Source organism: Asterias rubens, chromosome 21 (genome assembly GCF_902459465.1).
Source record: "Asterias rubens chromosome 21, eAstRub1.3, whole genome shotgun sequence".
NCBI lineage: Eukaryota > Metazoa > Echinodermata > Asteroidea > Forcipulatida > Asteriidae > Asterias > Asterias rubens.
Window position 1 is genome coordinate 665,704 of NC_047082.1, and position 24,417 is coordinate 690,120.

At 39.3% G+C, this 24,417-nt stretch overlaps 1 protein-coding gene across 1 annotated transcript; it reads left to right on the forward strand.

The window, feature by feature from the left end:
• The first annotated feature begins 1,163 nt into the window (after positions 1 to 1,163).
• Positions 1,164 to 22,442, forward strand: LOC117304401 (mediator of RNA polymerase II transcription subunit 23-like). Its single transcript, XM_033788832.1, has 32 exons — positions 1,164 to 1,224; positions 1,955 to 2,090; positions 2,408 to 2,439; positions 2,667 to 2,754; positions 3,163 to 3,287; positions 3,466 to 3,577; positions 4,442 to 4,645; positions 5,020 to 5,202; positions 5,326 to 5,421; positions 5,775 to 5,978; positions 6,843 to 6,986; positions 7,390 to 7,535; positions 8,074 to 8,147; positions 8,614 to 8,788; positions 9,224 to 9,372; positions 10,629 to 10,803; positions 11,124 to 11,287; positions 11,864 to 12,061; positions 12,307 to 12,373; positions 12,619 to 12,787; positions 13,513 to 13,584; positions 14,803 to 14,973; positions 15,647 to 15,763; positions 16,123 to 16,222; positions 16,310 to 16,439; positions 17,339 to 17,445; positions 17,891 to 18,056; positions 18,297 to 18,369; positions 18,542 to 18,771; positions 19,212 to 19,332; positions 21,002 to 21,087; positions 22,175 to 22,442. The coding sequence occupies exons 2-32, from the start codon at positions 2,034 to 2,036 to the stop codon at positions 22,320 to 22,322; spliced, it is 4,083 nt and encodes a 1,360-aa protein (XP_033644723.1). The 5' UTR covers positions 1,164 to 1,224; positions 1,955 to 2,033; the 3' UTR covers positions 22,323 to 22,442.
• The last annotated feature ends 1,975 nt before the right edge of the window (positions 22,443 to 24,417 follow it).

Consider the following 24,417-nt stretch of genomic DNA (forward strand, 5'->3'; position numbering starts at 1 on the left):
CGAATTAATTATCTAACTATTTTAGTAACTCTAAACTAAGTAAATTTTCCAACTAATTATTCTATAAAAATTGACTAAACAACTTTCGATCTAACTAATCAAATCAACCCATTAATAAGCCTATACTAGGCTTAAACTGACCAACACAGCAATCCGCAAGTTTTCTGACTTTCCAGGCTATCCATTAATTATTACTTGTAACTTGTACACACCCATCAGCAGTGAGATGGAACAGTAAGGCCCTTTTCGAAACGACGGCTTCGGCTCTGGATTAGGCTCGGGGTTCCGCTTCTCGTATGAAGCCCTGAGTGCGTATGTGCAAAGCACGCGCATATAACTCACTGCCGGGGCCAAGCTAGTCTGAGCCGGATCCAAAGCCGAAGCCGTCGTTTCGAAAAGGGCCTATGACATACAGACCCCACGGCATATTAAACGATCGATCATTGCATAATGGTTTACATGCACTGTATATAAACAGTAATTTCACTCAATGTCAAATACCAACCAACCATAACCCAAACATGAACAGCCCATGGTTATTATGATACCATGTTCAGTCAGTCATTTATCACACCTAAACCAACATGTACTTGCGACAATGTACATCTTCACATTTTATAAAAAACATATAAAAACAAAAAAGAAATTCATTAAGAATAGAATCTCCCTTTTACTCTTGCACTCTGTGGTTTAGGGATTATTTTATTGAATGTACTAAACCACTCATTTGTGATTTGTTTTCCAATCGCACTTGGGGAAGTGTAAGGGGTGGGGTATGTGAGCGGGGAGCTACAGTCCCCCCCCCCCCCCCCCCCCCTCTGGTGGCAGGAGATTCCCCTACCCCCCCCCCCCAATTAGGCCAACTGTGCACAAACTTCTTCTGATAGATAGCGCCCTCTTTCAGCCTATGTTAATTTCCCATGGCGATGGAGCGAATGTGGTTAGGCCTATCTGAGAACTCTCAGGAAATTCAAATGTTTTTGTTTGTTTTTTTAAATTAGAATTGAAAGTCTTGTATTACATAGCAGTATTCACACTATGACGCGAGGCCGCAAAGTCTCTGCCACTCCCCTTCATTAGAGCAAGCCCCGCCCCAAAAGAAATGGTATAATGAAGAGAAGACTTGGGGAAGTTGAACAAAGTTAGGTTTTCTTCGGATACGAGTACACGCGCACATGACACTACGGCCGCGGTATGTGTTCAAATGCTGACCACAAAGGAATTGTAAGTTTTTGTCATAAAAAGCTATATTTAACCGAATAATGAAGACAAATAGATTTGTGGAATTGATGAGGTATATTATAATCGAATAAAACTGTTTTTAGTCTCATATTTAGAGGGACTGGAATGCTAAGTCATTTTGAACGGGTCATTGAGTTGTCCGGAAATTGGGCAAAGTGTTATCTGTCTATCTTCTCGCACAAAACTTGTCACTGGCCCGGCTGGCTTACAGTTTTTTACCTTTACTTTACATGTATTATACAAAAGCGTTGGGCAAAACATGAACATAACTTGCAACTTGACTTGACTCAGGGAAAAACTATTTTTGAGTCAATTTGAGTCAAGGGGGGGCCAAGTTCTTTATGATTTATTTATTTATGAGAATGAGATTGAATCATGAACTGAATGAGACTTGAGAGTAATTTAAATTTGACTTGACTTGGAATTTGATTCATTTGAATTTTATTTTACAAATGCAATTATTTGTATTTGTTTATTGTTTTAACAAAAATGAAAAAATTGAATCTTCGGTAACGATGCAGCCCAACAATTTTGAATTGAGTGCATGCTTTTGTCACCTTTTTTTCAATGCCGAATGTTGTTAAATGTGCACTACTCTTCTTATTTTATTCATGGAATTAGAAAAACTACTTGTGACTTGACTGACTTGATCACTTGACTTGAGTTTCGAGTCAGAAATTACTTATGACACTGTTTGCTGCTCTTTATTTAGATTAGAGTTAGATCCTGCCCCAACAACATTGAGACTTGATCATCTTTTTGATTGAGTGGTCGTCTCTAAGGTTGTGACAATGGCATCAACATCACCACTCGACGCTCAGCTGCAGGAAATCCTCAATGATGCGCTGGTGAGTGCAAACAAAAGAGTAGGCCTGGAATTCTACAGAGGACACGGTGGGCATGGCGTCTGTTGCCCTGGTCTTGGCATTGGTTTAAATTCCTATATTATAGCAGGAGGTACCCCACCGGTTTAAGATGAGATAAGAATAAGATAAAAGAAGATCAAGAATATTATTTGTGTTTTACCCATACACTGATCTGTGTTAAGCCGCTAGTGATGGGTGTTTGAATAATGTCTGGTATACACAATGATTTGCTCAGTCACAAGTGACTGCTTAAATTGGAATCCCTTAACAGTTGCTATTGTTATTTTTTATTTTTGCAGAGAACTACATCAATAGAGGAAGCATTTTGTGGGTAAGACTATTTTATATTTTTTTTAAATCTTGTCTCAGTTCCAAACTAGCTTATTTTGGGATTTCATATTTGGTGAACGGTTTAATGCATCTTCTCGATACATAATTAGCCAACACAACCTGTGCACTGGGATGGCTACAAATGGTTGGTCAACTCTCTCAAAAATGGTACCAAGTGTAAGAGGGTTAAACTGATGATTGTCTTGTGTTTCCCGCTTTCATCGATAGCTTCATCCTTCACTCCCCTGAAGATGACAGGAACAAGGTTATGTGCTGCATCGACTCCTTCAACCGATTCTGGAAATCTCTTGCTGCTGTAAGTTCTACTCTTAGGCCGTATCGGAATTAGCGGCTACAGCTATGGCTACAAGGACGTCCTATACTTCAATGCATGATGAGGCCATAGCCATAGCCACCAATTCTATCCCACTAAATCCGTGACATTATCTTCTTCCTGCTAAATACTGAACAAGGGCTAATTTCACATCGCCGCTTTAATATCCAAAGCAAATTCTTGTGCGGACTATAGCAGATACGTAAGCGTATTTCCCACCACAAAGAAAATCGTAAAATGTCCGATGACGGACCCTAATTTCATGATCTGGATTGTGAATGTCAACGTGCATGCTATTTTTTTAGTGGAAAAGAATAAAGATATGACCTGTTCCCCAAGCTGAGTTACAACCTTGTCGAACTGACTATAAAGGATTGTTTTTATTTTTAGGAGTCACATGAGCTTGTCTTGGGGTTCTACGTGACCCACATACATCGTCAAAAGTCTCACCAACGGTTAAAGCTCCTGTGTGATATGCTACTGATGTCAGCAGATCAACATGGCATCCCAGCAAGGTAAGAATTAGGATGTCAATTATTGCTATCTTTTAATAACGTGAAATTCAGGTTTCAAAACAGTTTCAGCTACAGCACATTTTCAGCTACAAAACAATCCATCCACAAAATGAGGAGGGTGAAGTCTCTTGTTATTAACCACTCTTTTCTTGTTCACATTTTCCCCCTCTTTTTCCAGAATGCTTTGTGAAGCTCTCTTGTCCAACCCTAGTCTTGATTATAAGTCATCTGAACCATGGTGTAAGACGTTTCAGCTCGTAGACAGGATTATTGTCAACGTGGACTACAAGGTTTGCAATCAGTTTCATCGTTCTCTAGAATTTCCTGTGAAAATACCGTGATGATTTTTGTTGCTTTCTCAGCAAGTAGACACTGTATTCAGCTGAAACTTTCACATATTACTCCTTCTTTGTATCTTTTTTTTTCTCCTTATAAATAAGTATTAATTTGATAAAAACCAATCTATGACTCTACCTTTTGTGCAAAAAATAGTTATTGGCCTGGCATATTGACCCCAGCAGAGTCTTTCTCAAACGCTTAATGACAGCCCAACAAATATGAACCTTTGTTAGGTTTTTAGATTAATGGATAAAGTTATACACTCATGCCTTTAAAGGCAGTGGACACTATTGGTAATCAGTCAATATAATTATTAGCATAAAACCATACTTGGTAATGAGTAATGGGGAAAGGTTGATAGTATCACATGGTGCGAGAATTGGCTCCCTCTGAACCGACGTAGTTTTCGAGAAAGAAGTTATTTTCCACGAATTTGATTTCGAGACCTCGGATTTAGAATTTGAGGTCACGAAATCAAGCATCTGAATGCACCCAACATCGTGTGACATGGGTGTTTTTTCTTTCATAATTATCTCACAACTTCGACGACCAATTGAGCTCAAATTTTCACAGTTTTAGTATTTTATGCATGTGTTGAGATACACCAAGTGAGGAGACTGGTCTTTGACAATTACCAATAGTGTCCATTGTCTTTAATGACAGCATAACAAATATGAACCTGATAAGTGTAACATAAGCAGTGAAGTGGAAATACATGCATAGAGACAGAGAGAGAGAATCAGAAAGCATACTCTACCTTTAAAGCAGATTCCAGCCAACGCTTTATGATTGTCTGTTGTTTTGTGAATATCTAGGGATGCAGAGATCTCCTGAGGGTGATCTTAGAGAAGATAGAGCTGATTCCAGTCACGGTCAACGTCTCTGCCTCGAAGCAGCTTGATGCTGCCGTTAAGGTTCTCACCCACATCCTAGACAGGAATGCTTTCCTACTGCCGAGCTACTTCGCTGTCAATGAACTCAAAAAGCTGTTCCCAGATGACAATCCAAACACTCATTGGGTAGGAATCTATGTTGCTTTAATGATTGTTTTATTTTTTTGTATTATTATTTTTTTTTATACAAGCCGCCAGACACACAAGACCTTAAGGCTTCTTCAAGGTGTAGCCTACAGATCAACTATTTTTCCAGGGGCCGTTGCTACCTACTCCTGGGGCTGAAACAGGGTTACCCCCGTAACAGTCCATACGCACTACCTCCCCAACTTTACAAAGCAATCATGGTTAAGTGTCTTGCTTAAAGACACAAGTGTTACTACCGGGACTCAAACCCACATTCTGCTGATCAGAAACACCAGAGCTTGAATCCACTGCTCTTAATTGCTAGGGCGCGATGGCAAATGTATTTATAATTGATATTCCTTGTTTTACTACAGACTGTTGGAGAGTTGGTTACCAACTTCATTGACTCATTCAGGCCTACTGCTCGAATGGTATCCATCACCGGTAGGCCGTGCCTCTTGCCGGTCGTTGGTCACTTCAACGCCACTCATAACTCTTGGAAGTTGGACCCTATCACGTTGATGTTCCCACTTAAAGGACTGCTTCCTTATGACAAGGTAAGCTTCTTAAAGATTCTCTGATCATTTGCCATACCATTTTTTACGTACTTTTGCGGCAAAATGATTGGAATATCAAACCCTTTCGTTTGTTGTGACCCTTTTTGTTGTTGTTGGTTATAGGAGCAGACCCAGCGCCAGACTAAATTACTACGCTATGTTTTGGAACAGCCTTACTCAAGAGATATGGTGCGGATGATACTGGGGTTGAACATCCAGGTGAATCTTAGTTAATCGTTTATTATGATACTCTAGGATTTTCGTTTTTTATTTTCATTTATTATTTTCCTTGACCAGTTCTTGAATGTCTTTGACTTATACAATTGTATTTTATCATTCTCCTTTTTTTTTCACCAATATGGAAATAAATGTTGATTGGATTTAATTGAATTGAACTATTAATTTTAGATTTTGAATGTAGATGATTTATTGCTTCTTCACTTCAATTAACAATCAAAATGGTAGTTTACACTCAAACCCAGGAGACTCCTGGAAGATCTGTGAGATTTAGAATCACTAGAAATCTTCCATTCTCTAACCCCTTCTCCCATGTGTTTTTTCACCTATTAAAGCAAAAGCAACGGTGTCTAGTCCTGGAAGAGATGTTAGCAGACCTAGTGGTCGTTGCCATGGAACGTACGGAGCAGACTGATGGGTCATTTGAGCTTGGCTGCCCCACGAATGCCCTCTGGCAGCACCTGTCAAGTCAACTCATCTTCTTTTTGCTTTTTAATTTTGCCAGCTTCCCACACATGGTGATGTCACTTAATGAAAAGGTAAACCTCACAACCTTTGTACATGTATCTGTCATCAGAAGTTAATGACAAAACAGTTCTAACCGTAAACCAAACTTGAAAATGATTCCTTTAATTTGTGTTTCTTTGGAGCATTTAGCCTAGAGCTGAAACTTCATACAAAGCACTGCTTGGTTTAAATGATCTACTTTAATGATTTGAGTACTTTTTGTAACACAAAACGCAAATTCCACAGTTTTTCATTTAACCTAATACGTGTACCTGGTTTGGAGATAATGATGGTAGAAAGCTTCCCTTCAAACATTACTTGCGGAGGTTCTGTAGTTTTTGAGAAATGAGTAAAACAATTGCACAAAAATAATTTTCTTAGCACATACAACAAATTTAAGCTTCTCTCCTTAAAACATTGTTCTGTGAAGTTCACTTTTTTTTCTCAAAAAAATTGATGACTAATGAAGCTAAAAACTTCCATAGATAAATTACATAGAGTTTCATACACAGTGAGTAGGGATTCTTGTCATCAAAACCATTTAAAAGAAACGAGGTAAAAGAACAATCTCCTGACGATGACTAGAGCAAGCTAGTCAAAACGTTGGGACCAATTTAAGAACTGACTCTGCGGCAGTACAGTTAATTACGATCCTGTAAGCTAAAGTAGTAGTCCCAGCCTATTTTATGTACCATCTGCCCGGGTAATAGTTAAAAAAAGGACAGTTCTTTTCAGAACTAAGAAGTCTCCCGAACCCCCGAACATCTACCTCGCGGTAGTAGAATAAAGCAAGACAGTTCTCTAAGAACAAACTCTACCTGGCAAGTAGATACACACATGGTGTTACCGCAAACCAAATATATAAGAACAGGCAATTTGTTTCTCCATTTTCTTAGCTGTGTAATCGTCGTCTGACCAAGGGACGTGATCATCTGATGTGGCTTCTGCTCCAGTTCATCTCTGGTAGTATTAAGAAGAATCCACTCAGTGATTTCTTTCCAGTCTTGAAGCTCTTTGATATATTCTTCCCAGAAAAAGAGGTATGGGATTTTCTTAAGCCACTTGACTGATCTAAGAAGGTTTAACTTTTCATAATTGAGTTTTTACAGCATTACGTTTTGATATCAATAGACCTTGTAATTTCTGCTTCTTCTCACCATACACTCTTGATTTGTTGAGATATGTAGAACATCACCATTCCAACAGCTTTATTCCACGTACTGCATCTCTTTGGAACTCTTTGCCTCGTGCATGTTTCCCTCCATCCTACAATCTACACTGTTTCTAGATTAATATCAATTCCTGAATTCACATTAAATAATTTTTCTACTTGTAGCCCCATACCGAGAGTGGCTTTTAGTCTTGTTTGGGGCCAACTTGCATGAAAAAAGTCTTGGGCCTAATTGAAACTTTTTTCTTTGACTTTATTCTCTCTCGTTGTAGCCTCTACCTGTCCCAGACATAAGTCATCCACAGTGTACACATAGCCTGGCCATGGCTTGTATCTGGATTCATCTGACACGTAAAGCACAGAGTGATAAGGTGTCATTACAGAGACCTGCACTCCCATCTCTCAAGCTGCATCTAGAGTAAGTGCATCGGTCAATAGTTCACTATGGCCCTGTAGCCTGATCTCTATTGACCTTTGTCTACTAATGCCCCTGCTAATCACTGCATAAATATGCACTTCCATCTCTCTCTGCATCTAGAGTGAGTACAATCTCAAGGTAGTCAATATGTCACTAGGGCCCTGGTATATCTAAACATGGCCCTGTAGAACTAAAACAAGTGTGTCGGCCTGATCTCTAATGCCCTTTTGTCTACTAATGCCCCTGTTAATCACTGCATAAATATGCACTTCCATCTCTCTCTGCATCTAGAGTGAGTACAATCTCAAGGTAGTCAATATGTCACTAGGGCCCTGGTATATCTAAACATGGCCCTGTAGAACTAAATCAAGTGTGTCGGCCTAAACTCTTATGCCCTTTTGTCTACTAATGCCCCTGCTAATGCCTACTCAAAACAAAAAAAAGTCCAAACAAATGATGATGATTTCAATGGTAATTTGCATGGTGTTCATGATGAAATATGCCACAAAATGAAACTCTCTATCTCCTTTCTGTGCAGGTTCCTACAACAGAGTTACAACTGTACCAACCTTCCATTGACTGACTATCGTATTGCCATGCTATGCAATGCATGTAAGTTAAATTCAGTATAATGTTGTGATGAGATGACCAATGATTTGTAAATTTATTATACCAAACAGGAATGAGTGATTATTAAGCTTCGAATGGGTACCACTATGATAAGCCTGTGCGTATGTTGTCTCTGTCCGTTTGTTTACTTCTAATGTGCAGACCTTGAAATAGCTTTTGCTGTGGCGCCCTTTGCAATGTTCCAATACAAATTGTTCATTTCCTCATAGAAGTGTCCCATTACTTGAGGAAAATTGCTGTTCCCCTTCATGAATGAAATTCAACGCCTGAATGTGTGATCAAGGGTCCCCATTTAGCTGGCATGCGTGCCTGTTCGGGGTTTCCCCTTTTGTATTTTGATGTTTTGTACAAAAAAAAGTATAAACTTAACTAGAAATGTTAAATATTATTATTATTAACATTTACCGAATGCTGTGTGTAATGGTCTATTGATTTTTGATGGTTGTAGACAGTACAAGTACCGATATGTTCCCTCGCCCCATGGCTGTTCTGGTTGAGAGTACATACAGCTCTGGGAAGACCACTGTCTCCATGCCAGGTCCTGGGATGTGTGTTGCGTCTGGACCCACCACACCTCTCTCAATGAGCTTATTGGATTCACTCACTGTACATGCCAAAATGAGGTCAGTATAACATGCTGTTTATAAGTAGGATTCAAAACTTTGCATGGTGGAAGTACAACCAAGAAAGGTTTGTAATAACACCATGTGACTATCTCTCTTGATTAGTGTTGGTTCTGGTTCTGAAACGAACCGGTGGTTAACGACTCATAAAAACGACTCTTAACGACTCTGAGAAGAGCCACCGAAACCAGAACCAACTCCAATCAAGAGAGATATTCACAAGGTGTCACCGCAAACCTCTCTTACATTAGTTTTGCTGTATACACTATGAGAATACATTGGGTGTCATGGCCGAGCGGATAAGAACACTGTACTCGAGCTCCGGTGTTTCTGTTTAGCAGAGTGTTGGTTCGAGTCCCGATCATGACACCTGTTTCCAAATTGCTGAACCTGTTTTTTCCCGATAGTGACATCATTTATTCTCTCTCCCCTTAGTCTGATTCATCACATTGTCAACAAGAACATCATGACCGCTATCCACCATCAGGCCACAGCTGTGGCTCTATCTCCAGCTCTGGTTGAAACCTACAGTAGACTCTTAGTCTATACTGAGATCGAGACTCTCGGCATCAAGGGATTCATCTGTAAGTCTTTACTGACACCCACTCTCTTCCTCATCCCCTTCTCTCTTCCCTAACCCTAACCCAAACCTACAGTAGACTCTTAGTCTATACTGAGATCCAGACTCTCGGCATCAAGGGATTCATCTGTAAGTCTTTACTGACACCCACTCTCTTCCTCATCCCCTTCTCTCTTCCCTAACCCTAACCCAAACCTACAGTAGACTCTTAGTCTATACTGAGATCGAGACTCTCGGCATCAAGGGATTCATCTGTAAGTCTTTACTGACGCCCACTCTCTTCCTCATCCCCTTCTCTCTTCCCTAACCCTAACCCAAACCTACAGTAGACTCTTAGTCTATACTGAGATCGAAACTCTCGGCATCAAGGGATTCATCTGTAAGTCTTTTTTTTTAATTTTTTTAATTTTTTTTTATGACAAATTCTTATATAGCGCATTTCACAATAAACCGTATCAATGCGCTTTACATTAGTCCCCTGGTCATTGGGCCAATAAACATCCCTTTAATCTTTCTCAGCTCCTATTAGGGAGTATACAGCCCCGAGCTGCCGTGGCGCTCCGAAAGCTTTTCATTCACAATATCAACCTCTACCCTCGCAGGTACCCGTTTATACCCCTGGGTGAAGAGAAGCAATTATAGTAAAGTATCTTGCTCAAGGACACAAGTGTCACGACCGGGATTCGAACCCACACTCCGGGGAATTAGCACCAGAACTTGAATTCGATGCTCTTAACCACTCGGCCGTGACACTCTACAGTCTTTACTGACGCCCACTCTCTTCCTCATATCCTTCTAGATTTATGCTGCGGTTGAGATGTCCATCTATGACCCCTCCACCCCTCACATGGTACTTCCTGTGCCTTTGGTGTTCCCACTACCCCTCCTAGAGTCCACCTCAAGTCCACCTCAACTCCACCTGTGCCCTCTGTCAACCACTCCTATGGTGTCCCCTTAACCCCTCCCACAGTGTCTTCTCTCAAAATCATACCTGTTGACCCCTCCCATGTTGTCCCTTCTGCCCCTCCTCATCCCATGGTGTACTCTCTGCCTGTCTAATGGTTCACCCTCTGCTCCTACCCCCATGGTGCCCCTTCTCTTTTGACGTTGTTAAACTGAAATAAATTAGTGACTGTCATCCATCCCATGTTGAGCCATGCATGACGTCACCAATCTAATTACTGACTCTCCTTAACATGAACATGTACATGTATATCAGCTTTTCTCTCATTTGACTGTTGTATTTTTCATGTGTTTTAGCTAAAGTTCTCCCCAGTGTCTGTGAAGCCAAGGCGTGGGGTATGCTACACACACTACTGGAGTTATTCAGCTTCCGTTTACAGCACATACAGCCACAGTACATCGTCCAGCTATTGTGTAATCTACACTCACTCAGCAAGATCCCACTAGCCAATCAGAATCAACTGTATCAATGGTAAGGGTCGAAGGTCAATATGGAGAGACTAAGGCTGGTTTCTAATTTGGCCGTTATGGCTATGCCCACGGCATATCGCTGCGCCATCATGCGTTGAAATATACAACTTCCTTTGTACTCCAGTTAACATTTGCATGGCTTCTGACTGGCACCTCTGAACAAAGATATTGATAAAATAGGGAGACCGCCAGCATTAGGGTTAGGCAGCTCAGTTGTTAAAACCTGGGCACGTTAATTTGGAGGTCGCAAGTTCAAGTCTCGATCAAGTAAATTTGTGTTTGTTCCACCCCAACATTTTTGAAATCTTTGTTTACGTTTAGTATTGAGAGTACAGCATTACGCATCATCACTGGGCTAGGGAGTGCAGATGTTCAGCCCCAGCTGTCACGTTTTCTCACAGAGCCCAACAACCTTCTCTCAGCTGACTCGGAGGAGTTGAACCGTGCTTTAGTTCTCACTCTAGCAAGGGCCATGCATGTCACTGGTAAGAAGTAGATCCTAGTGGTTTTTATATCAAGCAAAGATTTTTTGCAAACGCCATTTTTTCGGAGAGCGTTCTCTTGCAGATCTTGCTTTTTTCAGGGCACTTGAGTCGTGAGAGATGAATTTAGCTCTTGAGTTTTCCTCTTTAACGAATTCCGGTTTAGAAACTAGAAACTCGGAAAGAGTTGATGTAAACAATTCGTTCAGCAGAGGTGCTGATTATTAATATTATTATTATTTGTTTCGGATCATCTCAGGCTGTTCTCCATGGTCATTATACATGTTATAAGGGTTGATTTGGTTGGATACCAAAGGGTGCCCTTGCTTGCCAGCAGCTCAAACACATAGCCAGGTTGTCATGGTTGTTTTTTATATAGCTTCTGAGCTTGCGAGTAAGTGAGGATAAGCCTTCCAAAATATTTTTATTGTGACCCTTGGAATAAATGCGGGCTGAAGCGGCAAAATGACTCTGATGTGTGAAGACAACACAAACACGTCAGTACCGGTCTTCGGCTGGCCCAAAACTTAATCAATTATTTTTCATTGTTATTATAATAAACTATTTGCCTTTCTTTAGGTTCAGAGACGCTCTCAGGTTCCTGGTGTAAAGACATCTTAGCTACCCTGTTTGCCAACACTCCTCATAACTGGGCCTCCCACACCTTGAAGTGTTTCCCTACTGCCCTCCAAGAATTCTTTGAGGCTAACCCCGCCATTCAGGAAGACCGCTCCCTTCTCAAGAAGACCGTCGAGGATGAGCATCGAAAATGGAAAGGTAAAGACAATAAAATAATAACCGCAGGCGACTTTAGTCATAACAGAGTTTGTAAAAATGGCCTTTGAATAAAAGCTTTTTTTGTGTAAGAATGTGTGTTTCAAGCTTGAATGGTCAAACAATGGGGTCTACAGCGGTTCTTAATGTTAAATGAATTCGGGATCAAAAGGGTTTTTACGATTTATCGATTTGATGCATTGGTAATAATTTAAATTTTAGTTAATGAGGTTTATTTTCCCGGACAGCAATGACCAACGAAGCAGAGATTCTAAACCGGTTTGCCAGCCAAGGGACACAGTCGTTATTCCTCTGGTAAGATTTTATTTGATTGCCCTCTCTTGTCGTATCAACAGATATGAGTTTTCAAACAGTCGTGTAGGCATTTCATGTAATTTTTGTATTGAAATTTTTTTTTTGGGGGGGGACAGTATGTAAACTTAATGTATGACTTTAAGTGCCATGACTGGGATTCGAATGACACACTTGATTCAGAAGTTGATTCGATGCCCTTGACTACTTGGCCACGACATCAAATTATTTTGTTCTTTCCCCGTCAGCTTGATTTGGAAGATGCTTCTAGAGAACGAGCCAAGTCATATCAATCCAGTCGCGGTCAAAGTCATTGAGCGTATTGGTCCGAGGGCGCTCTCCAAACACATCAGAACCTTTGCAGATTTCCTGGTGTTTGAATTCTCGACCTCTGCAGGGGGTCAACATGTCAATAAGGTCAGTATGTTAAAATATTCACTGTTGTTATCTTATTCACATTTTTATTTTACATTTCTTAAACTCATGGTACATATCATGAAAACAACCCTTGTTGCACAAATTTGTGTGCTTTCAGATGCCTCAAGAAGGCTTCAGGCCTGAAGTCTTTCAATATTTGAGTGGATAGGATTTGAAACTTTGCATGGTGGAAATACGATATAGAAAGGTTTGCGAAACACCATGTAATGACTATCTCTAATGAGTTTGGGTGGTTCTGAAAGAGCTTTCTCCAGAAGACGATCAGAGCATACTGATCGAAACGTCGGGTTGAAACAAGGGTTCTTTTCAGAACCACCCAAACTCATTAGAGATAGTCATTACATGGTGTTACCGCAAACCTTTCTATATAACATTTGAGTGAGAAATAACCTCTTTCTCTAAGCCTATAAGTTATTCCAGAGGGAGCCGTTTCTCACAATGTTTTATATCAATTGAGATCTCCATTACTCATTATCAAGTAAGTATTTATGCAATTATTTTTGAGTACATGTAGGCACCAATAGTGGCCAGTGCGTTTAAGACACTCCAACAGGTTCCTCCCCATGCTTACCCCAAACCCTACTTTAATGGACGCCCTCTTCGTCAATCATTAATCATTGCAGGAGATCAAAGGGGTAGAAAATGGTTACTTAATAACATTATAGTGGACGACCTGTTGATTTGTGGATGTTTTCTTGTTACAGTGTGTTGAGACGTTGAATGACATGGTGTGGAAACTCAACATCATCAGCTTGGACAGACTCATACTCAACTTGGTAAGTTTTTTATTATTATTATGGTTTATTTATTAACTGCACTGGCGGCCAAGCAGGCCGAAAAATTACATTTACAACAAGTTCCTTGTGGTATTCAAACCTTCTCTCACTCATCATCATTCAGGACCAGTGCTTTAGGTAGTTCTGTAAAACATTATGTTCCTGTTGCTAAACTTTTGTTTGCAAGTATTGTTTCTGTACTTTGTGAACTTACGGAATAACTAATAATAATATTAATAATAATAATAATAATAATAATAATAATAATAATAATAATAATAATAATAATAACAGCTGGTGTCAAGTTCATAGAGCTTCAATGTGTACACATGTTATTTGCTTAGCCATGAAATCATTAGTAGTAACAATAAAAGCACACTTGTAAGGGCCACTTAAAACATGCTAACGGATTGACGTCATCCAGCCGCCATCTCGGAGGAAAAAGCTATTGACGTCATCCAGCCGCCATCTCAGAGGAAAAACGCTATTGATGTCATCCAGCCGCCATCTCGGAGGAAAAACGCTATTGATGTCATCCAGCCGCCATCTCAGAGGAAAAACGCTATTGATGTCATCCAGCCGCCATCTCAGAGGAAAAACGCTATTGATGTCATCCAGCCGCCATCTCGGAGGAAAAACGGTATTGATGTCATCCAGCCGCCATCTCGGAGGAAAAACGCTATTGATGTCATCCAGCCGCCATCTCAGAGGAAAAAGCTATTGATGTCGTCCAGCCGCCATCTCGGAGGAAAAACGCTATTGATGTCATCCAGCCGCCATCTCGGAGGAAAAACGCTATTGATGTCATCCAGCCGCCATCTCGGAGGAAAAACGCTATTGATGTCATCCAGCCGCCATCTCGAAGGAAAAACGCTATTGATGTCATCCAGCCGCCATCTCGGAGGAAAAACGCTATTGATGTCATCCAGCTGCCATCTCGGAGGAAAAACGCTATTGATGTCATCCAGCTGCCATCTCGGAGGGAAAAACGGAAATGAAACAATCAAGACGCACAGATTTGTACGCGCGGCGCACAGTATTGGCCAATGAACACCCTCCTTTTGACCTCTAGGTGAGGCGCCCTACTGAAATGACGTCATTTGCATGAGGTCTATCGAAGGACTAGACTTATAAGGCCTGATGTTGAGATAAAAATTGTGCATATTTTACTTCCGATCCTAAAACTGATCCTTTATACATTTACTTGATTAAAACCAGGCTCTGCGTAACCATGAAGGCAGCGAGGCTCAGGTGTGTTTCTTCATCATTCAGCTTCTACTCCTCAAACCCAGTGAATTCAGGAACCGTGTCAACGATTTCATTAAAGACAACTCCCCTGAACACTGGCTGCAGTCTGACTGGCACACCAAACACATGAACTACCATAGAGTAAGTCAAATCCGTTTCTCTATGTTCCTGGTTTGATTGGCTGCATATTGCGCCACAGCACCTTGTAAACCATTACATTGTGCTATATGATACAGTAGGTCTCATAATTCAGATGTAGTCCCACGTACCTTGCAGGAAAATACTGTACAGCACCTTGAGCGTCACTGAGTGGCGGGTATGTATAATGCCTTGCTTTTTGTATTTTCATTTTGTCTTAAATTTCATATTTGTATGTGCATTTTCCTTTATATTCTTGTACCCCCTCTTCTGTCCCACCCTATTTAATATGTATATTAGCAGACTGAACCATCTGGTTTATGTATTTTCATATCGATTATAAATTTCATATTTGTATGTGCATTTTCCTTTATTCGCTTATACCACCTTCTTCTGCCACCCCATTGATGTAATTAGCAGACTGAACCATATATTGATTATTGTATTTTCATATTTTAATAAATTTCATATTTCTCTGTGAATTTTTCCTTTATTCTTGAATGCCCCCTTCTTCTGCCCCCACCCTATTTAATATGTTTATTGGCAAATTCAACTATTTGGTTATTCTGCCTGGTCCTGCATATATTTGTTTTCCTTGTGAAGTCTGATGTGTAAATATTGTATGGAAGTTTTCAACAAAAGCAGGTTTTAATAATAATTTTGTTTTGCTGTGTAGAAATATCCAGAGAGATATTACTACGAAGGTATGTTGGAGTTGACAGGAACGACCATGAGTACACCCTGTCAGAATCTCCCTGTGTACTTCAGTAACGTGTGTCTCCGCTTCATACCGGTAAGAACCAGTTCAATCCAGTTCAATCCAGTTCAATCCAGTTCAATCCAGTTCAATCCGGTTCAATCCAGTTCAATCCAGTTTCAAACTGAATTTTAAAAAATCTGTCTTGCCTTAAAGTAAATTTGTTGATTACAAATTCAGCATCAAGAGATTTTCTGATGATTGCAAAATACTGGTGAAAATATGCAGTTTCTTATACAGTGCTATAATTTACTAAACCTTCCTTCCTTGTCTTCTCTCTATGGGTTCTTGGCTAGTACAGTGATTAAGTTCAGTTTTCTGAGAGTCCTAGGCTGCACAACCAGATTAAATGAGATCAATTGAAGTGAAATACTTTTCTATTTCCTTCATATCAGGTGTTTGATATTCTCATCCATCGTTTCTTAGAGCTTCCTCCCGCCTCTAAGTCACTTGAGATTCTCCTAGACCACCTTGGAGGACTCTATAAATTCCATGGTAAGATATTGACTCTAGATTAAAAAAGGAAATGGTCTTATTTTTGAGACTTGATTTTTATTAATTTCTGAATCTTTGTCCCCCCAGATCATCCTGTGACGTATCTGTTTAACACTCTTCATTACTATGAGAAGAAACTCCGAGATCGTCCCCAGCTGAAGCGTAAACTCATCGGAGCAATCATCCTGGCCCAGAAGTCCATCAAACCAGCCGGCTGGTGAGTAAAACTAAATCAGTTCTTTAATTGAATGCATACATTTGGTTATTATTGTTAAAACTAAGGGCAATCAAAACTTTGTATCTTATCTTTGCATTGTATTCCTTTTATATATTGCTTCTACTGTGGCATATAAAGTGTCTTATGAATCATCATTTTGAGGAGCTACTTACATGTATTCCCTTGGGAATTGTGATTCAACACTTGAGAATTTGATTGAATTATTTTCCCATAAATCTTAATGACTGACTTTGTACTGTATGATTTCATTCAAACGTTTGTACTTTCTTCCTTTTTACATGTTGTTTATAATGTAATGTGCCATGACTCATTGAAGCTTGAAAAAGGCTTTTATAAGATCATTTTATTCTTAGTTGTTACTGTTTCATTTTATTACAGCATGCAAACGAGAGATCACATTTTTTCTTTGCGCCGATAACTTGACTCCTAGAGTCAGGTTACGCCCCATCGGCTTACATCTCAAGGGTCTTTCGCAGGATCCTCACTTTTATAATTATTATTATTAATTGCTGTGTGATTATTATTTGATATTTTACCATGTACAATGTAAATGGTTTCTTGCCAATGGTCGTATTTTTATTGTGTACATTTTGTTTACACTTTTAGCTCTGAATTCATTGACATTTTTCCAGTGTCTCTTCCAAAAGTGAAGCTCAATACAAAACTTTATTTCTTCCTGTTATTTAAGAACATGTTTACTTTCTCATTTATTGTTTTACAATTCTTTTCATAGGAGGTGGCCAGTTGATGTAGGTCTTATAGATTTGTGGTAATCATTGGACCATCTTGTGTTAATATATTCAACATTGTTATTACATTTCATTTGAATATTTGAATATGTATGTGACTGTTTCTTGTGACCCCCGTCCATCCCGTAGGTGTCTGACTCCTCCATACTTGGAGTACATCAACAAACCTGGGGAAGATGTCACATGGGATCCAGACCATGACTATTACTGCAAGCTGATTGGACGATTGGTTGACAATATCCTTGAAAATCTTATATTAAACCTATTCGTGTATTTAACCTATGCATTACACAACACACAGGACCAACAGTTTTATGTCCCGAAGGACAAAGCAATAATTATTTTCTTGCTTAAGGACACAAGTGTCATTACCAGGACTTGAATCCACACTCTACTGATCAGAAACATGAAAGCTTGGTGTGCTTAACCGCTCCACCACGAGCCTCTTCCTCTCATTCATGAAATAAAGTAAAGCAACAATCGCACAAATTCCTTCCAAAATTTAATAATTTGTTTAATGATTTGTCAAGATGGTCTGGGGGTTGTCCATGAGTGTCGGGGTTATGTACCTTTACGTGTTTATGTACCTTTTATTGTAAATGTAATATATTTCATCTTCTCCATTTGTTGAGCTTTTGTTAACATATCAACTTGTAAGTTCCTTAACTCCTTGGTCATTACCAGTGTCAGGCAAGGCCCAACCTCAGTTCCTGAATATGGATTGGCGTTTTAGTGAGTTTCCTAATCTAGCAGCCCATGCTCTTCATGTAACGTGTGTTGAGCTGATGGCCCTTCCTGGTCAGGGTAAAGTGGTAGGCAACGCTCTACTGGCAGTCATCTCTAAGAAGTAAGTATCCTGTACCACTGTTCCTTGATAATTTGATATGTTGAGTAATGCAGAGTTGCAGCTTTTCATGTCTGTTTCTTAAATAGTATTTGCATCTTTGGTACTATCGTATTGGTATTACAACAGTAGAGACTTGAACATCGGGGGATGGGGGACAAGTGAAATCACAACACTTATTTGTATCCCAAATTATCTTGAATATTGCATTGAGTTTTTCTGTATTCTTCTTCTTTCTAATAGTCCTGGTGGTGTACAGAGGGATGAAATCATGGCTTGGATAAACACAATCGCTCTGGTGCTCACCTCGCTACCCGTAAGTCTTCAAGTTCTCATGTGTTTTGTCCAAGATTTTAAAACCTAGAAATAATTGAACTTTGCAAACCTACACCATGTGTACATATAGGCCAGGCTTTTTACTCCATTTTCTAATGACAAGATATCGTGCCTAATGTATACATTGTACGTTTTCTCTCCCCTACATCCAGTCTTGTTACTGTGAGGTGATCCAAGATCACATCTTAGATGTTCTCGTCAGCGATCTCCTCGTAGGTAACCAGGTCATACAAGGGAGCGGCATTCTTAATAACATCTTCGCTGTCTTTGATTTCCGGGGGACGCATTCTTCCCATACTGAGATGATGTGCGCGTACGTGTTAGCCATGACTCACGCTGTGTGGCATCACTCTAATATTGGCCAGCTCACGCCACTTCAACAGTGAGTCTTTTTCTCCCTCACCTTCCCCACCCCCCCCCATAATTTGAGTGACAGTACCTTTTTTATTAACTTGCATTTGATTCAAGGTGTTTTATATTAGTTCTAGTTTCTTTCGTGCATTTTGTAGTGTAGACATGGTGCATTCCTATTTTATATATATTTGTACATTGGTTTATCTGTAAAAGTTATTATCTTGCCCCAACATTTCTGTCAGTTCCATGTTTCATGCTTTTATAACTTAATGAAGTGTTTTGTACTATAATATTATTATCTCTATTTTTTTAATTCCTGCTTTTATTTCCTATATTTGAATATATATATGCTATTTGTTGGCGAGGTCTGGTAGGGCAAATCGCTTTGATGATAGGTTTTAAAACTTTTGCCTTGCAAACAGAATTATGTCTGAAGATTTAAAATAAACTATTTGTTGTTTGTGATAGATTCATCCGTGATCAGGTGAAGCCACTGGTACAGACTGAGGAACAATACCTCTTTGTTTGTCATCTTGTCGGACCTTTCCTCCAGAGGTTCCATGAAGAGAGAACACGCTTACTCTTTGAGGTATGTCTCTGACTTCAATAGTTTTTAACTGTTGTACAAAGTCAGAACAACAATAGTTTCTACCTATTGCATATAACCAGGCCTTGATTTCATAAAGCACTGTGATTCATCTTAAAGGAACAGTCCTTGGATCGATCGAGTTGGTCTTTGAAAAGCGTTTGTAACCGTTTGTTATAAAATGCATATGGTTAGTCAGTCGTTGTAAAAGTTGAATACAATGATTCACACAAACATGCCTCGAAATTGCACGGTTTTCCTTTTACCTCGTCGATTAACACGGTCGGCCATTTACGGGAGTCAAATTTTTGACTCCCATAAATGGCCGACCGTGTTAGTTCGCACAATAAAAGGAAAACTTTTTAACACATCTTTTCAATCATCCAATCATAACAAACGGTTACAAACGCTTTTTATAAACCAACTCGTCCGATCTAAGGCAACGTATTCCTTTAAGATAAGTTGTTGCCAGTGATTTGTAACATTATTATTATTGTTATTGTTATGATTTATCTGTTTATATTTTAGATATGTTTTTGCTTTCTTCCCTTTTTCAATTTACTTCCTTATTAACCCGTTTCAAGGGTATTTTCCATTTATGTTTTAACCTTTCTTGTATGCCCTTGTATGTGTATTATTATGCGTATTTGTAATATTTTTTATTGCTGTTTGTGTACTTTTATATATTTCATAATTTCATATTTAAATTGATTGTGCTCCAGGGTTATTTGAATAGATTGTGCTCTTTAGCTTGAGAGAAGAGTCTCTAGACAGGAACTTTTTTTCTGTTATGCAATCCTTCAGGCTCCAGTTGTTTCTTTTCCCTTCCTGTATTTAAATTGCTGATTGCTGTATTTTGCAATTCTTCTACTGTAAAGTGCCATAAAGTGTCACATGAATTGACATTTGTATTATGAGTTATATTTGCCCCCATTTCATATTAATTTTGTATTGAATGTTTGCATTTTCTTCCTTTTTTAATTGCTCATTTCTTTATCTTTTTAAATTAATACCTAATTAATGTGCATTGTTGTACTTTTTATCTACCCGAGAAATGAAACAAGTACAACAAATATAAAATATCATAGCCATTGACTTGTTATCTTTGCCAGTGATTTGTATTGTGATATCACACCTTACTTACCAGTTAAGATTGATACACAGCTTCAGCTCAATTGTAGCTTTTGTGAAATAACTATTTGAATCAAAATTGAAATCGTTTTCATCTATTATATAGCATCATGCCAGAAATGGTATCAGATTAGAATAGTCTCAACTGTTATGTAGGAGTATACTTTTATATATTTTGTTTATAAAAGAACATACATAGTTAATTTTTTTATCTAGAATCAGAATAGAGATAGTATTATTAAGCTATCTATAGATTCAGAGTAGATATAGTATTAAGCTATTATAAGTATAGATTCAAGTAGAAATAGCATTAAGCTATCATATATAATCAGAATAGAAATAGCATTAGCTATCATATAAATTCAGAGTAGAAATAGTATCAAGCTATCATATAGATTCTGAATAGAAATAGTCTTAAGCTATCACATGGAATCAGAACAGAAACTATTGTTTCTTAAAATCAGAGTAGCTTACAAACACTAGTGTATTTTGTTGTGTTTCCACTCAAGATGATTCTCATAAATGTTGATTTTCTCATCAGATAACCAAGGATCTCTATGAGATGTTACTTGCAGTTGACCAACACTGCAGTAAGATTGTTCATATGGATGTCATCAGTGACTTTCTGTATCCTTTTCAAATAACCCTGGCCACCACCCTTCTTCACCTTCATTATCCTTTTTGGAACTACACTTTGCCGTACAGCTCACTCATTAATTGCTAATGCCCCAACCCAACTCAAGTTCTTATGCCTGTGTCATGGAAGTGTAAGGGTCGAATCTTGGTCGTGACACTCGACTCCTTGAGCAGGGGTCGGTTTCACAAAGAGCTAAGACTAGTCTTATATCTCGAGTTAGGATGACCTACTCATCCTAACTTAGGACTAGCCATTCGTTTTTAATATCTCCTACTAGGACTAGCCCTAGGCTAGGACTAGTCCTAACTCTTTGTGAAATCAATCTCAGGACATTTTAAATGCAATTGCTTTCAATGACCCAGCTTTTGATTTCACAAAGATATTCCTAACTTAGACCTAGTCCTATGACTTTTATAGGAGTTATTAAAAACTTAAGGCTAGTCCTAAGGACGAGTAACTCGTCCTACCTCGAGATAAGACTAGTCGTAACTCTTTGTGAAATCCACCCCAGGAGTGCAGTGACGTAAGAGGGTGGAGGGGTGGGGAGAAAGGAGAGAGGTTGAAATTGTAAATAAAGTCCCCCATAGTCGAGCCTTGCTCTTCAACATGTTTAAACATGGCCTTGTGATCTCTCCTTTTGACCAACTAGAATGGATAAACTGTCTAAGGATTTTATGAATGACTGAATGTTAATTATAAAGCAGTAATGATCACTTCAAGGGCTTGTTTGTTGTTTGTTTAAATTATGTTTCCATCAAGGGAACTTGACAAACTCAACAAGGGGATATAAACACCAAGCTGGCAACAGCTAATCTCTCTCATACAAACATTGGTTTAACGTCTATGATTATGAATTACAAAAATCAAGAATTAGGGTTCAGTAACTAGACGACAACATTTATTCTAGTCATTGTGAAGTCAGTGGTTAGCTGGGGGATTCGGACCCACAACCTTGTGATTGCAAGTCCTGCAGTCTAGCCACTTGACCACAGGGCTTAGGTAGGAACAGTCGGGTGGATATTGGTAAGGCATTAGTACATGAAAGATATCTTCCTTGACCGATGATTATTTGACCAGCTATCATATCAAGTACATGTTTGCTGGTGATGGCGTCAAAGCAGATACTGACCGGGTGATTAAGAATCTCCGGCTGGCTTGGCAGCAAAGACTACGCTTCATCAGTAGAGGAGTGGATCCCACGGCCAACACTCAGACCACAAGCTGAGAAAGAAGCGCTGCCTATTGGCCGAGGTATAGTTGGTTGCACGATGGTCGGGCGATGGAAATCTTGACGCCAATCATAAAAAGACACAGTTTTTAGGCCTCAGCGATGAATATAAACTGTTTTTTTAGTGATGGCGCAAGGGCAAGGGCACCAAGCGTTTTTCTCCTTGGTAAAGAGCACCCTACATGAGGAAATTGTAAATTTCTACTGGTGCACTTCAAGGGCACCAAGGCAATTGCCTTCATTGTCTCCGTGGAATGTCAGGCCTGACGTGTGACGTGGATGAATAAACCTTTCAATGCAAACCTTTGTATAGTGGGCATTTAACGCTATGCCCAACGGAAGAGTACTGTGATGGTCAGACAAAGAGGTATATTATTGTCAAACCTCTTTATAGTGGCCCGTTTGACATTGGACCATTGCCTGTAGAACCTTTTGGGATGTTGTGGACAGAGAGCTTTGGTGGTCAAACCTGTTTGCAGTGGACAGTTGACGGGTTTGAAAACTGAAGAAGACTGTTATTATGGACAGACAAAATCTGTCCACTGTGGGCGAATTTTGCGTAATCTAACAGTGGAATAATGTGACCAAATCATGAGCTCTGTGAATCACTGAGGCTGGAGAAACTTGTTGGGGTCAAATCACTCTGTAAAGGTCATCTCGGCAACCGACTCATGAGCTATGTGAATCAGCAAGGGTGGAGAAATTTGTTGGAGAACTTGTTGGGGTCAAAGGTCATCTCGACAACCAGTTCTTGAGCTGTATGAATCATCAAGGCTGGAGAAACCTGTTGGGGTCAATTACCTGCCGTGACCTTGCCCCGTTTTGACAAACGGGCAAGGAAGGATAATTTTGGAAATGACACTGCGAAGTGCCTAAAGTATGCTTTAATTATCCATATAGGATTCCTATATTAAATTTGGAGGGTCTCGTCAGTACACATGGCAAAATAATGGATAGCACGTGATGCTTGTTCACCAATCAAATAACAAGGATCTTTGGGTGCTAATCTTGTATCCCAGCTGTGTAAATCCGTATTATATCGACTGCAACACGCATTTACATGCTTACTGCTACAAGTTCACTTTGCAGCAAAGTTGCTATCAGAACAGGAGTGTAACTGTAAATTTAACCTTTTATGAGAATGTCATATTCTGAAATGTATTTTGTTCATGCAAACTTTCAGAAACAATAAAACCTGTGAGGTAAAATCCCTTTAAAAATGTACGTAGGGCATTAGTGTTTTGTGTTATTCGAATCTTTGTTTTGAAAATTGTCATCTTCATCTGTGCCTTCCTTTAACATGTTTAACAAAATGTGTACATGTGGTTTGCTTTGCAACCTCCATCTCAGCAAAGATTGGTACCGTTGTGCCGCGCATTTCAGCATAATTGTTGTACAGGGTGTTTGTTAGGTGTCATGGCCGAGCGGTTAAGAGCACCGAATTCAAGTTCTGTCGCTATGTCATCGTGTTGTGGGATCGAATCCCAGTCATGACAGTTGAAATAACCAATGATTTGTGGTGAATGCTATTTCTTTGACTTTTGACAGTATTTAAGATGATTATTTTTTTCTCAGGAGGATTGGTACTTCAGTAGGATAGTCTGTGAGTCTTCGAATTGACCCGTTACTCTTTGCAATTCTGTACTTAAACCGTACATTTTTTTCTCAGGAGGATTGGTACTTCAGTTGGATAGTCAGTGAGTCTTCGAATTGACCCGTTACTCTTTGCAATTCTGTACTTAAAACCTTACATTTTTTTCTCAGGATTGGTACTTCAGTAGGATAGTCAGTGAGTCTTCGAATTGACCCGTTACTCTTTGCAATTCTGTACAAAACCAAACATTCCCAAATCCTTTATTATCTGATTACCAACTCAGGACTGGGGTCTTATGTAGGCCCAAGTAATTTCATAGGGTAAGGTATTCCAACATTATTTTAAGTTCAAACAATTTGGTGTAGAGTAATATAGGATTGGTGGATGAACAGTAATCAAAACCTGGTCATTTAAACTTTGTTAGCATAAAAGTAACCTAGTACACTCCAGTGGCTTTCTGGCAGGCAGGACTCGACTGGTCATCTTTAGGGGAAATTG

What these genes read in the sequence shown, in the direction of transcription:
- LOC117304401 (XM_033788832.1), top strand. Translation starts at nt 2,034, where the DNA reads ATGGCATCAACATCACCACTCGACGCTCAGCTGCAGGAAATCCTCAAT. An exon ending in AAATCCTCAATGATGCGCTG is followed by an intron (nt 2,091 to 2,407) that starts GTGAGTGCAAAC and finishes TTATTTTTGCAG; the next exon opens with AGAACTACATCAATAGAGGA. An exon ending in CAGAATCAACTGTATCAATG is followed by an intron (nt 10,804 to 11,123) that starts GTAAGGGTCGAA and finishes GTTTACGTTTAG; the next exon opens with TATTGAGAGTACAGCATTAC.